The sequence below is a fragment of the Parus major genome, chromosome 11, assembly GCF_001522545.3.
Source record: "Parus major isolate Abel chromosome 11, Parus_major1.1, whole genome shotgun sequence".
NCBI lineage: Eukaryota > Metazoa > Chordata > Aves > Passeriformes > Paridae > Parus > Parus major.
This window is the reverse complement of record NC_031780.1, coordinates 15,015,834-15,032,715: the sequence shown is the minus strand read 5'-3', so window position 1 is coordinate 15,032,715 and position 16,882 is coordinate 15,015,834. Positions and strand designations below refer to the sequence as shown.

At 40.0% G+C, this 16,882-nt stretch overlaps 1 protein-coding gene across 1 annotated transcript in view; it reads left to right on the top strand.

Moving 5' to 3' along the window:
- The window catches only part of TSHZ3 (teashirt zinc finger homeobox 3), a 63,088-nt gene extending 47,329 nt beyond the window's left edge, over window positions 1–15,759 (top strand). The window contains exon 2 of the mRNA XM_015640371.2: window positions 10,871–15,759. Within this exon, the coding sequence (XP_015495857.1) occupies window positions 10,871–14,070 (3,200 nt within the window). The 3' untranslated portion in view covers window positions 14,071–15,759. The remainder of the gene's footprint in view (window positions 1–10,870) is intronic.
- The last annotated feature ends 1,123 nt before the right edge of the window (window positions 15,760–16,882 follow it).

Sequence of the window (16,882 nt, the reverse complement as noted above, 5' to 3'; positions counted from 1 at the left end):
ATTTCAAGGATGATTTTAAAATCTCTCTCTTATTGAGCATTCACTCTTAAGTCATCAAATTCAACATGCTTGTTGTATTTTTTTTGTCTGTTACTTTTTTATTTTAATACTATTGTTCGGTTATGTCCATTTACATCTGACTGACCAAAATTAAACTCTTATGATCCATAAGCATTCATAATTACATACTGCATGTAACATTAATAGTCAATATAATAAACCTTCATCTTTATTGAAGCATCTCTTGTTTCTACAGCAGTTCTTTAATCTATCTCAATAGATTTCTAGTGTACAGCTCATATAGATTTGGTCAGTGACAAGGGTTAGAGTAGTCTTGTAGAACATTTACTTGTAGCTGTGAAAAGCCCACATTCATCAGAGGATTAGGTCGATCAGATTGTACCAGGATCAATGGAAGGACTGTGTGATCCCTCTTAGGCTGTAATGTGTTCACCTTCTTTGGAGAGAATTCACATACACACACATTTCTCTGTCTTAAAGCCATTTATCTCAGAATGTCAAATTGCAATAATTAACCATTATTGATCTTAAATTCAATTAACTTCATTAACACAGGTCATGATGAGGGTGCTGGTAAGGGAAAGGCTCTTGACAAGTGTCTTTTCTTATATGACATTGAATGTTCACAATCATGGCTATAAACTATTCAAACTGTGCCACAGGAACATCTTTTAAAAATGACAGGAGTTTGGTTGGTGGCTCTGAAGCGACATTTTAATCCCCTCCCCCTCGTCTCCTAGTTCTCAGGGTTTTCCAGCAAATTTTCTATTCAGGAATCAGTGAACCATTTGTTTCTAGCACATTATCTTAGTGTGGCATTATAGCAAGCCCCACCTATTCAAATACCCTTCTGTTCAATTGGTACTGGTAGATAGAGACTCATTTACCACAGTGTATATTAGTATAGTTAGCAAATGAGTGAAATGAATATTCAATGCTTCTTTTTGCTCCACATACAAAACAAGCTGGGGCCATCTTGTAGAGGTAATCCTGAGAATCTCTGCTTGTTTCAAGTCCTAAGATTCATATTGCAGTCAATAGTTGTTTTTCTTAAATGGGGGCTGAATAGCAACTGTGAAAGGACACAAAGCTTTGTTGGCCCACACTGAGCTCCTTTCTTAATAGAGGAACTTCATTATAAGCACAAGTTCACAATAGCTGAAATTGTGATTGAAATCATTTGGATTTCTACTATACCATTCATACAGATGTATAGAGTTTATTGTAAGGAGGCAGTGCAGCCAAAATAGCTATTGAAACCTCTGTAAAAGGGCTTCAATGGGAGATGCAAGTTTGCAACAAAATGAAGGATCATTTTGGCTGAAGGTTTTTTGGTACATTTTGAACGTCTTAAGTAGTCATGATTATTTACAAATAAATCACCAAGGAGAATGACTCGCTGTAATGTACTGAAGCATTTTAGGTGAAGCTTCATTTTTAAAAATTCTGCAGTGTACTTGGCAGCTCCAGAGATGTGTATTAATATTAGTACAGCTAAACACAAAACAGAACCAAATTCTAGTTACAAATTCTAAGAGGTGGACAAATTAGGAGCAACCAAATATGTGGGAAGATTACAGAAAGTAAGGTGCAAGATTTTTTCTTGGTGTAAAACAAAAGGCTAAACCGTAATCAGAAGACTGAGAAATGTGCATATAGAGAAATGACAACATCGGTTTTGTTCAGAAACAGATTTCTGTGACAATTAAATGGTCATTTTGTCACTACATTTGCTATTTCCACTCCACTATACAAAGCATTTACTGAGCAGAGGCAGGGCAGAAACAGAATGGTTTGATTACTGCATTTGAAGAAACTGAAGTTCCCTTACAACATCTGTTTGCTCAGTGAAGGATTATAATAATTACGAGCTATTAGAGCCATATTGAGAACTTCTATGCTCATGGCTGCTTATCCCAGAGTTGGCTGTGAATCTTGTATTAGTTTGTGGAATGCCCTGTGTGCTTTTCAGTGATTAAAAGATGCCACCCAAATGTCTGGTATCAAGCAGAGATTGTGTCACTCTGTATTTTGATACCAATTCATACAGAGAATTTGGCTTAGTCTTGCCAGGATGTGGATAGTGACTTTTAACTAAAAAAGAAAACAACCCCCAAAACAAACATTTTTTTTTTCTTTTTCCTTTGAGTGTTCTGGTAAATATTTTTGTCCATTTGAGGAAATAGTAATTCTGTGCTTAGAAAAATTCTGCAGAGTCCAAAGAACAGTTAGGGTCAAGTATAACATGAAGCTTTTTTCTCTGCTGCTGAACTCCTATTTCACTGACTCCCACTGTCACGTGTGCTTGTATGGAGTGGGACTCCAGCAAGTCTGTAGTACTTCACACCAAGCAGCTGCCTTGGAAACCAAGGAAAATCCACTTTTGCCTAACTTCAGAGTGGATCACATTTATTCATGCTGAATAATTTATACAGCAAATATAGACGGAGGTTTTTCCTGTTAGTAATGCGCTTGGTCATTGAATTTGTGAAGTTTATGTGAAATTTTTGAAACTCTTGGGCTGCTTGTGAGCTGATACTGCACCAGTCTGTGCCTGGTTCCCCAATCCCTGGTGGTGTTTCTCTTTAGTGTCTGGGTAGCTGACCCTCAACTACCCCATGGGCCATGAGGAACTTCATGCTCCTTGGAATGGTGGTCACTTGTAACTTTGGTGCACTTGGAGGAAGAGCAGCCATTCCTGGGGAAGGTGGAGGGGAGGAAGAGGAGGGAACTACAGGAATGTTGATGAAATGGGATCACTGAATCAAACTGAGGAGCAGGTGAAAATTCCCACTGGGTGCCCCCAGTCTCTGTTGCTCATTTGCCTACTTGGTCTGGTCCAAGTGGTGCAACTTGGTGGCAGGGAGGCCAAGGAGGTTTTTTCCTCCTTTTTCAGCAGGATCAGCCAGAAATTCCAGGCATATGCTCACAGGAGTTGTTCAAATCTCTACTCCCCCAGAGTGCAAAAGGGAAAGGAGATGGATTCCAAAAAATACCATGGTAAGGAAGGTCCTTCTGTCACTGTGACAGACAATAACCTTTCTCAGCCTTTCCACTGGATTACTGTCAGCCTTGCCTTGCTTCTGGTAACCAGCTATGGGCACACACATTGGAACATGAGCTGTGGTGCTTTAGGCAGTCAGTTGTACTCTGTGTCTGTGACCAAGCCCTTAAAAGTCTGCACTTGCTGGCCAGAAAGGCTCTGAGCACTTGTTCTAGTGAAGATTCTCCTAAGCATGTCATTCACTCCTGACTGTATGAGAATGAAACCTGAAGAAAGTCTCTAGAAATCAATATGATTTTGATCATTATATGTTTGAGTAACTTGGACCTTGAGTCTCAAACAAGGCTTTTTAATGTTTGGATCCCTTCTTGTCAAAAAGCTCTTGCAGAGGGTGGCAGGTGAACTCTTCAAGTGAGACAGAGTTCAGACTGATCCCTGTGCAACCCTCCCCATAGAAGAGCACACTGCAGTGTGATGGGATCAGGTGCTCCTCTCCACATCAGAAAACAGTGCTGTTGTGTTTCAAGGGTGGGTAATTTGAGCAGGTTTTAGAAAAACCCTACTCAGCACATTGAATTCAGGGAGTTTAGGCCCCAGGGAGAAGTCAAGGCAGGGTGCAGTTCTGGGGGAGGGAGGCACAATCCATCACGTTCCATCTGCAGCGCAGGTCTGGCAGAGTGGATGTCACGGTGTGCCTGAGCCCTGCTGTGTGCTGGGAGCACAGAGCTCCTCAGAGGACACTTGTGACAATACTTCAGAAACCTTCCCTGTTTCCCCCACTGTGAAAAGAAGTGTGCTGGCAGTCTGCAGGTTCAGCATTCACTGGACCCCAGCAGCTTGGCTCAGAGGAGATCTGTAACCACAGCTCAGGGTTGTGCTGAGTATGTGCACCTGTGGGTATTTCACTGGGTGAAATAATTGTTTCAGCTGAAAACTGGCAATTATTTTCAATTATACACATATATTGTATTCACATAAACACACTGTGAGGAAACACGGGAGCAGAACAAACTTAAGTCATCTTCCCATGTTTAGTGTAAATAGCTGAATTATATATATTAACCTACAGGAGTAACAGGCTCCTTCACTTGTCTTCTTGTCTAGTATTAGACAATTAACTTTTAACTTCTTTCCAGGTTTCCAGCTGTAAACTGTGGATAAGAATGTTTCTTCCACAGGGCTGATGTGAAAAATAAAGCACTCATTTAAGCTCTTGAACACCTCAGTTAAATGATGCTGTCCAGTAGTGCCAAGTTGTTTCTAAGCCATCATTTCATATTAGGGTATGCTGCTTTTTCAGGTGTATATTTAGTGAAGGAGATAATACCTAAATGTGGGGTTTTCACTTGGTCATTTAAAAACATCTAAATAGTGTTTGGTTTCAGAAAAATGAATGCCTCCCTTATCAGAATTGGTAGCAGTTTTTGAATGTTTTCTCTCTGCATTTGTGAGTGGCCTGTATGACACATTTCTTGTGGCACCCTAAAGTCTAATGTGAACTGGACACCTGAGTCCTGCACCTTCCTTTTAACTACCAAAAACTTCCTTTAAACTATAAAACCCAGGGGAGTTTGGAATACAGTGCCATGAGGAAAAGGTGCCTGATGTAAAATTGCTTTGTTCTGTGCTTAGGTGGCCCACACTGTAATGACATATAAACTGATTCCTTGTTATCATCTCTTCACTGTGTGTCCTTGTCCATGTAATTCTCATCTCTTAACACTTACAGTTGTTTTGGCCTCTCTGAAGTCTCTCCAAATGTAATACCAGTCCAGGATGCTGAATCAGAGCAGCTGGCTAGCTTCCTCTGGCCTATTTCTGAGCTCTCTGTGGCAGACAGCTGCAGTATTTTCATGAAGGAACAAACAAAGTACACTTCAAAGTTTTTAGTGCCTAATGATAGCCATCCATTGGATTGGCATCCTATGTCACATCCATCCACACCCCTTCCCAGTGACCTAATCCTACACTCTCAACGGCATGAAAAGGCTGCAGATTTATCAACATACAAAAAATCCAGCTAAACAAGCATTAATCATGCACATCACATCAAATTAACATGTTCAAAATTAATATTCTTGACCTTGCCAGTGGGCAGAATAATCCGTCTTGCAGTAGGCTCGCGCTCCGGTGCGAGGTACCAGGGACTTGAGCCGACGTGCGAGAGAAGTGCTGACCTCTTCACTTGGAAATAACATTTCTCTCCCATAATAGACAGTCTTGTCTCTCTGAAACAGAACCTTTGACCTTTCTAACAGGAATAATGTCCCTGTCAAGGTGCTGGGTAATCAGTATTGCCATGCCCGTTTAGAGACTGTTGTCATTTGCCACTCTTGTAAACAGGGCAGTCACTCCTGCCTCCCATCCTGACTGCCTAATGAGGAATGTGCCAGCATCTCTGCCAAGGAGTGAAGTCTCAAACACAATTTCAGTTACATGGGAATTATCAGTTAGTCTCAGTATAGAAATAGCTCATGTTGTGGGTGAAATGTTTGCCTTTCTTGCTGTGAGTGGAAGGCCTGTGGAGTGGGAGTTTTCTAACAGACTAATATAACTCTTTTATATGCCTTCATTTGCATTAGGTCTTTGATTGACTCCATGCACCGAGCTGGTTTTCTCTTGCCTCTGCTCATTAATTTTGTGAATAAGGTTCACTGGCACAGTCAGATCATCTCCATGCTGCTGTTCCTCTCTTGGCTTTCTCTGCACTGGTGTTGGGACTGAGCCGCCTCTTGACTCCAAATGGTCCCACCAAAACCAGGGACCCTGGGGTTTTTTTTCAAAGATTTCTTAAATATTGAAAAAATATTTTGTTAATTTCTCAGGTGTCTGGTGTCTGATTTAAAACAGAATGGAACAAGTATTTAGGAAAAAGCTGTGCACTGCCAGCAGCAGGGGCAGTGACAGGAGCCACATCTTGTGCAGTGCCATGGGATGGGGAGTGAGGGTCAGGGTGCAGAGGGACTTTCTCTGGCAGACTCCTACTCTGCTCCACTTTATGACCTAATATGATCCTTTTCCCCCGTTTCTTTTTTTATTTGGAATATAATATTGATCCTTTAAGCATCAGGAGCATTTCTGCTCCTGGTCCCATTCTGCTATTTTTTTTTTCAGGTGTGAAATGTAGATGGGCTCATGTTCTTTAAGGATTGAGAAGTTTCTTTTCTCAATGAACTCAAAATTAAATGGTTTGGAAGAAGACCCTTAGTATTCCCTGATGATTTTGAATGATGCATGACAAAGATGACTTTTTTTTTCTTTTTTTTTTTTTAATAAAAAGCCATTTGGTTAAAGCAAAAATATTTCCAAGGAACTGAGTGGTTTTGATAAAATTTTGTAGCTGAGCATTTTTCATATGAGAATATTGGAATGTTTTGTTCCTTCTCAAGCAAAAAGCATATATATTAGTTTAAATATACCCCCAGTGAACTAATTAAAACAAAAGAAAAATTTTTGGCAAGAAAAAACATAATTAAACCAAGAAATTTCAAAAGTAATGAAATGAAATATTTGGATACATCCAAGCCAAAATATATGGTCTCAGCCACATTTTTTTAGGAAATAAGGGGAAAATTGTGCATATAATAGGGTTTTGGAGAACAGTAAAATATAAAAAAATCTTGTGTTTCCAAATAATCTCAAGGAGGTGTGTGTCCAGCCATTCCCTGGGGGATGTTGCCATGGAGGGGATGACAGCCATGCAGTGCTGTTGGTGTTTCTGCTGGGGAGGAGCTCTGGCAGCTGTGGTGCTGCTGAGCCCAGGCCATGGGCAGGCACAGCTGCTGGGGCTTCCCCTGCTCTGGAGACACCGTGGGCTGCTGATGCTCTCTGCTCTCCTGCACTGGATCCCTGGTGTCTGTGCAGAGCCAGGTACATGAGTTTATTACTGTCTATGCAATATGTAGATCATTTTGGACAGTGATGGATCACAATTTATTTCCACTGGCAAAGAAATGATCCATATCTCAGTTATGAAGGTAATTCCCTCTTGTGTGGAAATGAATTGCATTATACCACAGCTTACTGTTATATATTGGTATCAAATGTGTTAATTTCATTGTTACCTAGTACTTTAGTTAATAATTATAACAAATATTAATGAGGGAACTGTCTCTTCTCAACCTCTCTGAGAAGAGACAGACCTGCAAGATGTTTCTGAACCCCTTTGATATCCTCTTTTCTAGAAACTTGAGGGCCACGTCAGGCAACAGCTTTCCACTTTTTGTCAAATACTGTGTCACAGTGACACCACTGCTCAATTTGCAGGCAATTTCCAGTGGGTTATGGTGCCCTGCGAGATGTAAACTAAACACTTTTTTGAGAGCTATGATTTTTTTCCCTTTTTCTCCAGAAAAACAAAACCCAGAAGTGCCTAATTTCTTTCATCTCCACTCTTATTAACTTCTGCCACTAGAATTGCCTTTAAAGTTGTTTTCCCCTCAGACTTTGCTGTTGAGGCACTGAAGAACAGTTCTACAGATGCTCTGCTGTTCAAACATTTATTCTACACTTGAAAAATATCAAACTATGAGCCTTTTTTGCCTTTTTTTTTTTTTTTTTTTTTTACTTAATAGGGTAATGACTATAAGGATGAGCTGGTGACAATCCTTCTTATAAACAGCCTGTCCACCAGGCAGTGAATCACAGTGGAAAACCTTTTTGCCATCTCCTCCTGATTTTATTCTCTCCTTTCACAGTCTCTTTGCTTTTCCTGTAGGTACTTCACTCAATGAGAAACTTCTTTGCTCTGGACTTCCTTATCCTTATTTCAGTGCAGTAAGGCTGTCAGGTTCCTCTGTGCTCATACAGACCATTTATTGCCCCTGAGCAAGGTGTGGTGAGGCAGGGACACCTTCCACTAGGCCAGGTTTCATCCCTTCTCTCCTCCATGCAGGGGAAGGAGCAGAAGGAGCCCTTGGAACTGTCATTTTTTCGAAGTTGCAGATTGCTGGGTTAAATTCCACACTGTCGTTTGTGCCTCATTTCCTGCATTTCTGGATCAAAGACTGATGTCACAAGTTGGCTTCACAACTTGAGCTTAGGAAGGGGAACAGCTATAGAGGAGGCAGCTCCTGGTTAACACGCAAATATGCTTGATAGTTGGTGAAAAGGGCAAAGAAAGCATGAAAGGTAAATAGATTTACATTTAAATGAGCCGCATGCTGGAGGTTTTCCCTAATGTAAAAGTCACTCTCTAAAAAAGCTGTGAATGTGACAAGTCTTTCAGTTCAAACAAAATTCATAAGACCTCAGCAGTAAGAGAAATAAAAATGTAAAGAATAACACACTAATTAAGGAGTTGGTTCTGTGCCCTCTGTTTGTGTTGGTGAGCAATGGGTCCAAGGAGGGCTTTCCATGGTGTGCAGGGATGGAGCCCTTGGATTTGGAATGTGGTGTGGGAATGGGTGGCACACGCTCAGACTGGTGCTCAGCAGCCAGAAAAAGCTGAGGACAGCTACACTCAGAGTGCCTTGCTGTGTCTCCCCAGCCTGCAGGTGACAACGAGGTCTCCTCAAGGCAGGTAGTGTGGTGATAACCTGGGGTGTTCTTTACTTTGTGAAAAGGAAATTATTCAGCAGATTCAAAACAGAGACAAAGAAACAGGAGTTGTAAAAGGAAATATGTTTCCACAAGGTGGAATAGGAAAAGGGTGTATTTGCTTCCAAATCAGAGGTTTCATGCCATGATTTCTTCCTTCCATCATTCCTTATTCAGTAGGATTTGGTGTGGTTGAGAGAGAAGCAGTCAAGAGTCAGTTGTCTGCACAGTATCAGTAGTTATCCAAAATTTGTCAGCTTTAGAGAGTAATTTGAACTGCTTTGGTCTCCTTTGCTAAAGTCCTGAAAGTCCACCTTTTTTTATTCTACATATTGATTTTGTTGCATGTATTTGCAAGGACAGATGCTGAACCTTATTCAAGTTGCTGCTGTGTCTTTGATATAGATAAAAAGATAATACTTTTTTTCAAAATGTTTTGAAAGACCATAAAATAGAGCAAAACAGCACAGCTCTGTTTCTTTAGAGTGGTATACTTATTTCCAAAGTCTGATCTTTGTACCAGCATCTTTGAAGCATATTATGATAAAATTTTTTAGCATAATTCTTCAAACTCTGTGCTCCCAAATTTTAAAAACAGAACCCTTGTTGAATGCTTGAATTTCTGCATTAAAATTATCTGAACTGAAATATTTAATCATTATTATGTGTTGCTCTTGTGTGATATATTTGTTCTTTAGAAGGTTTAACTTGTGTTCTGAGGATCAGATTATAACTTTACATGCTTGGAGGAAGATTTGCTACCATTCATCCATGTGAAAGAACAGTAGTGAATATTTTGTATTACCTAACTGAACGAAGAAATACTCCATGTGAAACTAAAAGCCTGATTTCATTGTCACTTTAACAGTTGTTTTGTCTCTTGTGGTTTTCTGATAACATTTAAACATATTTTCCCTGAAAGAAGTTTGCAAGGTTTAATACTGTGTGTGTGATACCTACTGTAATGTTCTACATTTTTTCAGTCTGTTGGTTAAAGTAGGGCTTTTTGGGGTGTGAACTGCTATTTTCTCTGCACTATTGCCTGAAGAAACAAGCTATAGGTTGTTCAAGATACAAAAACCCTGCGTTTTCCAGATGTATTGCTGAGAAGGTCAAATGTCAGGTGTCTTTAACCACAGAGTGTACTGAAAATGTAACTTTTTTCAGTTTATAATTATCTTTGTGAGAGATTCTAAATTCCACTGAAGAGAGTCATATTCTATTTTTGCTTTCCTGCAAATTAATGCATTATATAGAAATAGATAATTTTGATTAGTTAATGATTCCTTTTTTTAATGTATCCATAATTTTCTTGCCTAAAGGAAAAAACTTAGGTAGACTTAGTATATGTAAAACAAGCACAGAAGCACCTTGGAAAAAAAATAAATAAATGTTTACTGTCAGTTTCCAACTGTCCTATTCAAGAAGAGTATCTTAGATTTACATCACCAGTTGCATTACTTGAGGGGAAAAAAAAGACAGAATCCCTGTTGGGTGTCCATGTAGCTTATGCTGAGTAAATATTGACAAAGTAGTCTAAAGAGCAAACACTTTGACATTTGTAAGGTCCACTGGAAGGTCTTGTATATATTTATACAGCAAGAATGAGTGCAGCATACCAATTTCATTGAACTAGCTCCTGACATAATTCTGCATGGGCTTTCTTGTTGAGGAGGTTGTGTTTAAATGGGAATGGGACATTTGTTACACCCATAAAGAATATCCTCAAATTGCTTTGAGTGAGTTGTTTCCAAAGGTTACATCACTTGAATTTAACCATCTCTTCTAAAATGTGACACGACTAATAATGATAACTTTAAAAAATCTAATTTTTAAAATTTATTTTGACTGGTGATTTTTTTACTTTGTAGAAATTCTTGGTGTTTGTTATGCTCTATATTTATTAAAGATTGAGTATCAAAACTGTAATGAGCAAAAAAATGCTTGCTTAATTTAAATTGTGAATCTGTCTGTTAAGAAATGCATTAGGGGTAGGAGAAGCATAAGACATATTAATTGACAGACAGGAACTGCTGTCTCTGAGGTTGATACAAGTAATTTATTACTTTAGAAATGAATGCCACCTCCAGAATGTGCTTCATTAATTTCAAATTTAGTTTTAATTTCAAGCTGTTGCCCCTTGAGAAGAATAAGGTGGCAAATTATGTTTGAAGAGCAGATTTTTTTTCTTGCTCTGAAGAAACACTAAATTTTAACTGTTTAATTTTACAAATAAGTACACTTCTTTGGCTAAAGCAAAAGTATGATGAGCAGAAACTAACTTGTATTTTCTTCTCTTCATAATAGCCTATGTTTCAGACGAACTAAAAGCAGCAGCGCTGGTGGAAGAAGATGTGGAACCTGATGAAAATGCAGTTGATGGGGAGCCTTCAGCAAAATATGCATGTCCAGAGAAAGACTTCAGTAAGAACTGCCAAAGCTACCAAAATTCTCCAGCAGCTGAGTTCTCTAGCCAGGAAATGGACAGTGAGTCCCACATCAGTGAGACGAGTGACCGCATGGCAGACTTTGAGAGCAGCTCCATCAAAAATGAGGAAGAGAGCAAGGAGGTTTCCATACCACTGGAAGACTCTACAGTGTCTGACAGCTTAGAACAAATGAAGGCCGTGTATAATAACTTCCTCTCTAATTCCTACTGGTCCAATCTCAATTTGAACCTTCACCAGCCAATTTCAGAAAAAAACAACGGTAGCAGCAGCAGTAGCAGCAGCAGCAGCAGCAGTTGTGGAAGCGGCAGCTTTGACTGGCACCAGACTGCCATGGCCAAAACACTGCAGCAAGTTTCTCAGAGCAGAATTCTGCCTGAACCCAGCCTTTTTAGCACAGTCCAGCTGTACAGACAGAGCAGTAAGCTCTATGGCTCTATATTCACTGGAGCCAGTAAATTCCGCTGTAAAGACTGCAGTGCTGCCTACGATACTTTAGTAGAATTAACAGTGCACATGAATGAAACGGGACATTATCGAGATGACAACCATGAAACAGATAACAATAACCCCAAAAGATGGTCCAAACCTCGCAAACGTTCTTTGCTTGAAATGGAAGGGAAAGAAGATGCCCAGAAAGTGCTAAAGTGTATGTACTGTGGTCATTCATTTGAATCTCTTCAGGATTTGAGTGTTCATATGATCAAAACAAAACACTACCAAAAAGTGCCTCTGAAGGAACCTGTTACACCTGTAGCAGCAAAAATTATCCCAGCTACTAGAAAGAAAGCATCACTGGAGCTTGAACTTCCGAGTTCTCCAGACTCCACGGGTGGGACACCAAAAGCCACGATCTCAGACAGTAACGATGCGCTTCAAAAAAATTCCAATCCCTACATCACGCCAAATAACCGCTATGGTCACCAGAACGGTGCCAGCTACGCCTGGCACTTTGAGGCGAGGAAATCTCAGATTCTGAAGTGCATGGAGTGTGGAAGTTCACATGACACACTGCAGGAGCTCACGGCTCACATGATGGTGACGGGACATTTTATTAAAGTCACTAACTCTGCCATGAAAAAAGGGAAGCCAATCATAGAAGCCCCAGCCACACCGACAATAACGTCCTTAGTAGATGAGAAGGTCCAGTCTGTGCCACTAGCTGCCACCACCTTTACGTCTCCTTCCAACACACCTTCTAGTGTTTCCCCTAAATTAAATGTTGAGATTAAAAAAGAAGTAGATAAGGAAAGAGTCATTGGTGATGACAAAATGAAGGACAAAGAGAAGTCAAGTGAGGATGAGGAGAAGTATGATATCTCCTCAAAATACCATTACTTGACTGAAAATGACCTAGAAGAAAGCCCTAAGGGGGGATTAGATATATTGAAGTCTTTAGAAAACACAGTTACATCAGCTATAAACAAAGCCCAGAATGGCACACCAAGCTGGGGTGGCTACCCCAGCATTCATGCTGCCTACCAGCTGCCTAATATGATGAAGCTGTCGTTGGGCTCATCTGGGAAGAGTACACCCTTAAAACCTATGTTTGCAAACAATGAACTAGTATCACCAACCAAAAACCAGCCCTTAGTATCTCCACCCAGCAGTCAGACCTCACCTGTGCCAAAAACAAACTTTCATGCCATGGAAGAATTGGTAAAGAAGGTCACTGAGAAGGTGGCTAAAGTGGAGGAGAAGATGAAAGAGCCCGAAGGAAAGCTCTCTCCACTGAAGCGTGCGACGCCTTCGCCGTGCAGCAGTGAAGTCAGTGAACCCCTTAAGATGGAGCCCCCCAATGATGGTGGCTTTAAAAGCCAGCAGAACAGCCCAGTTCCTCAGAGAGATGGTTGCAAAGATAGCCCAACTGTAGAACCTGTGGAAAATGGGAAAGAGCCTGTGAAATCCATTGTAGGTTCTTTAAGTAGCAGCACAGCCATCATCACTGACCACCCTCCCGAACAGCCATTTGTAAATCCATTAAGTGCACTGCAATCTGTCATGAATATTCACCTTGGCAAGGCAGCGAAGCCATCTTTGCCTGCTCTGGATCCAATGAGCATGCTTTTTAAAATGAGCAACAGTTTGGCAGAAAAGGCTGCAGTGGCCACCCCACCTCTACAGTCCAAAAAATCAGACCACTTAGACCGTTATTTTTATCATGTCAACAATGACCAACCCATAGATTTGACGAAAGGCAAGAGTGACAAAAGCTGCTCTTTGGGTTCAGCGCTTTTGTCATCCACATCGACATCTTCTGCATCTTCTTCATCTACAGTGACAACAGCAAAGACATCTGCAGTCGTGTCATTCATGTCAAACTCGCCGCTACGCGAGAATGCCTTGTCAGATATATCTGATATGCTGAAGAACCTGACAGAAAGTCACACATCAAAATCTTCCACACCTTCCAGCATATCTGAGAAATCTGACATTGATGGTACCACAATAGAGGAACCAGAAGAGAGTACACCAGCTCAGAAAAGGAAGGGACGTCAGTCTAACTGGAACCCTCAGCACTTGCTCATATTGCAGGCCCAGTTTGCAGCCAGCTTACGGCAGACTTCAGAGGGGAAATACATCATGTCAGACTTGAGCCCTCAAGAAAGAATGCACATTTCCAGGTTTACGGGACTCTCAATGACCACAATTAGCCACTGGCTGGCCAATGTGAAATACCAGCTCCGAAGGACGGGGGGAACTAAGTTCCTTAAAAATTTGGACACTGGGCACCCAGTGTTCTTTTGTAATGACTGTGCTTCACAGATCAGAACTCCTTCAACTTATATCAGTCATCTTGAATCGCATCTGGGTTTCAGGTTAAGAGACTTGTCCAAACTGTCCAGTGAACAGATTAACAATCAGATAGCACAAGCAAAGTCACCGTCTGAAAAGCTGGTGACGTCCTCTCCAGAGGAAGATATCGGAACTTCTTATCAGTGCAAACTTTGTAACAGGACTTTTGCAAGCAAGCATGCTGTTAAACTTCATCTTAGTAAAACACATGGGAAGTCACCAGAGGATCATCTTCTGTATGTTTCGGAGTTAGAGAAGCAGTAGCATTTGCTTTTGATTAAAATAACTGTAATTTGCTTTGAGGAAAACTGTCAAAGACGCCTTAAAGCTACTGTTTAGTTCTTGGCACATGTTCTTATTTTAACTCCAGAGTCGCTCTGGGCTGAACTGTTTTGTATAACTGTACAGTGTTTAAATAGAGGTGCATAATCAGCTGTTGTTACTGGTAAAATATGAAGGTTAAAATGCAGTGGTAAGTGTTTGGAACTTTGTGTAAATTGGATTTAGTTGCTGTGCATCCCTCTGATGCATCAAGCTGCATGCATTAACAGACAGTTTAATTAAGCATTTATAACTAATTCTGGTGCACTTTTTCATGTGACCTAAGTGTGCTGGTATTTCTCACCCTATAATCTTTAGCCCTCTGAGTACTTTGAAGCACTTTTGCATTAATTTGGTAAAAATGTAAGGATATGCTTTTTTTTTAGACCCTTACTAGCTTAGTTCTGATTACTAATATGAACCTCCATTTATGCAGAGGTGTCTCACACCTTGAAATTTAAAAATATAATTTTCACATTGAAACATAGATGTATATATTGTATAGATTTCAAAATCTCTTATGGAAAATGTGATTGTGGTTAATGCCATTTTCTTTTTTGTCAGCATTTTTAGCAGCAGCAGCGTTTGTACCTGATAAGTCCCAGGTATAAACTGTACCTATATATAGTGTATATTTCATTTTTTTTTAGATCTAATGGTTTTTCCTTTAACAATCAAGCATTGTAAATTATGTGATAAAAGATACCACAGATAGCATTTATAAAGTATTCAGAAACATTATTCTTAAAGCAAAGTATGTTTTGCTTTGTTTTGCTATACAGTACATCTATATTAAGAGAGGTTCATGTTTAAATTATACATATTTATTAGTGTTGCTATCATTTGTTTGGTTTTATTGTTTTTGTTTTTTGGTTTTTTGGGTTTTTTTTTATTGTCTGAAGAAACAGAAGCCACGGACTGCATTCCTGGCATGCATTCTAACGGTTTTGCACAACATGACTTTTAAAGGTATTTATTAGTAAAAAAAAATAAAAATAAAATAAAAAGAGAAAATTCAAAATAAACTCAGTGCTCAAAGGGTTAAATCTATTTGAAAAACTTGTACTGTATTTCCTAAACATTGATAAAGCCTTTAAAATGTTTGTACTGTAATACTTTGCTTAAAAAGTTATGAGGCATTCTGTGATATAACCTCTTTTACTTATTTATAAGCGCTCTTGGTTGTTATTTCCTATTGTAGAATGCCTTTTTATTTCAATTGGTAACTTTCTGTTTTGTTCTGCCTAATTATTCTCCCAAGATTCCATACTGCAGCTTTATCTTTAGGCATATGAAAGGTAACCCGTGGTTACCAGCACACTAAGTGATTCTGTTCGTCTCCATTTTTGGCAGTTAATTTGCAGAAGTAACTGACAGCTGACACCATATGAGAATCTATGTATAAAATATTGGCATGTAAACAGCACAGACACTGTAATGCACTCTGTGCCCTGTTTTGTTGTTGACAATGAAGCACCATTATATGACTCTTCATATAACCTTTTTTTCTACAGCAGCATTAAAATTGTCTTTTTGCTATAATTTTGTGTTGCGTTCACAATTATGTCTGAAATGTGCTACGACTAACGAGCACATTAAAATTAAATTGTATGCTATCTGTTTATGACTGAAGCTTGAGTAGGTTTCTTCATCTGCCAGGTGCTGGCAGTCAAAAGCTGCACATAAATCACTGGAGTTTTAGTGAACTTTAGCATTTAAAGAGCAGCGTAGCACTTATTCAAAGGCTGCATTAACAGAGTTTTTTTCCCCCAGAAGAGATAAATGAGCGTTATAGCTCCCTTTTAAGCATCAGGTAAGGCTGGCTGTGGAGAGGGGGGTTACCAGCAGTGCATGGCAAAGCAAATAGGTGTTTTGCTGTGAGTTCAGACCCAGGCAGGCACCACTGCTCACCAGCCTTCCTCCTGAGTGCATTGAGCAGAGTCTGCACCCGAGGGTGTTCCACAGCTCAGAGAATCCCCTTCCACCTACCCAGCATTTCCAAATGGCAGGAGAAGGAACCTGAGACCGGTGGCTTCAACTTTGTGGTTTTGAAGGGAGTCCTCTTGTGGCCCTACCTGCTCCTGGACAGCATTCCTGGCAGGTGGAGAGGGGGAGAGGTGGTGAATAAACACATGCCAAAGAAAAACAAACAATCCAGAGCATTTATATGATAATGACAGACTTTAACTGGTGTTGACAGGTCATCCCATCAAAACCACTGGAAACAATTTGCATCTCCAAACACTTATATTACTGTGCATGTAAATAATGTCTTTTGCCAGTCAGGTGAATTCTGAGTCCAGAGATGGTCACATGGGAACCAAACCCACCATTAAAGCACTCCAGCATCCTGAGTGAGAACTACCATCTGAATGTCAAATGTACAGATTCCTTTCTTTTTTTAAAAAAAAATCCACTGTCTTCCAGTAAGCAAATAGTTGAATATTTGGTCTCTTTGTCTTTCCCTCTTTCTTTCCATTTTTTTCATCTTTCTCTGTAACATTGAAGGCCAGTACCATGTCTCAAAAATATGTTGGAGTGTTCTGTTCATTCTACAGCAAATGCTGCTAAGTGGACCAAGTGAATGGGATCAGGACTTTGGGTTTTTTTCCTCCTCTTTTGGCTCACACTTGTGTCTGATTTTAAGGTCATTTGTGTGTCACTGTTTATGGCCTCAGCTCAAATTCCAGCAATAAAATCACAGAAGTTTTACTGGTTGACTCTACCATCCCAGGAGTCCCTCACTTAGCGAGGA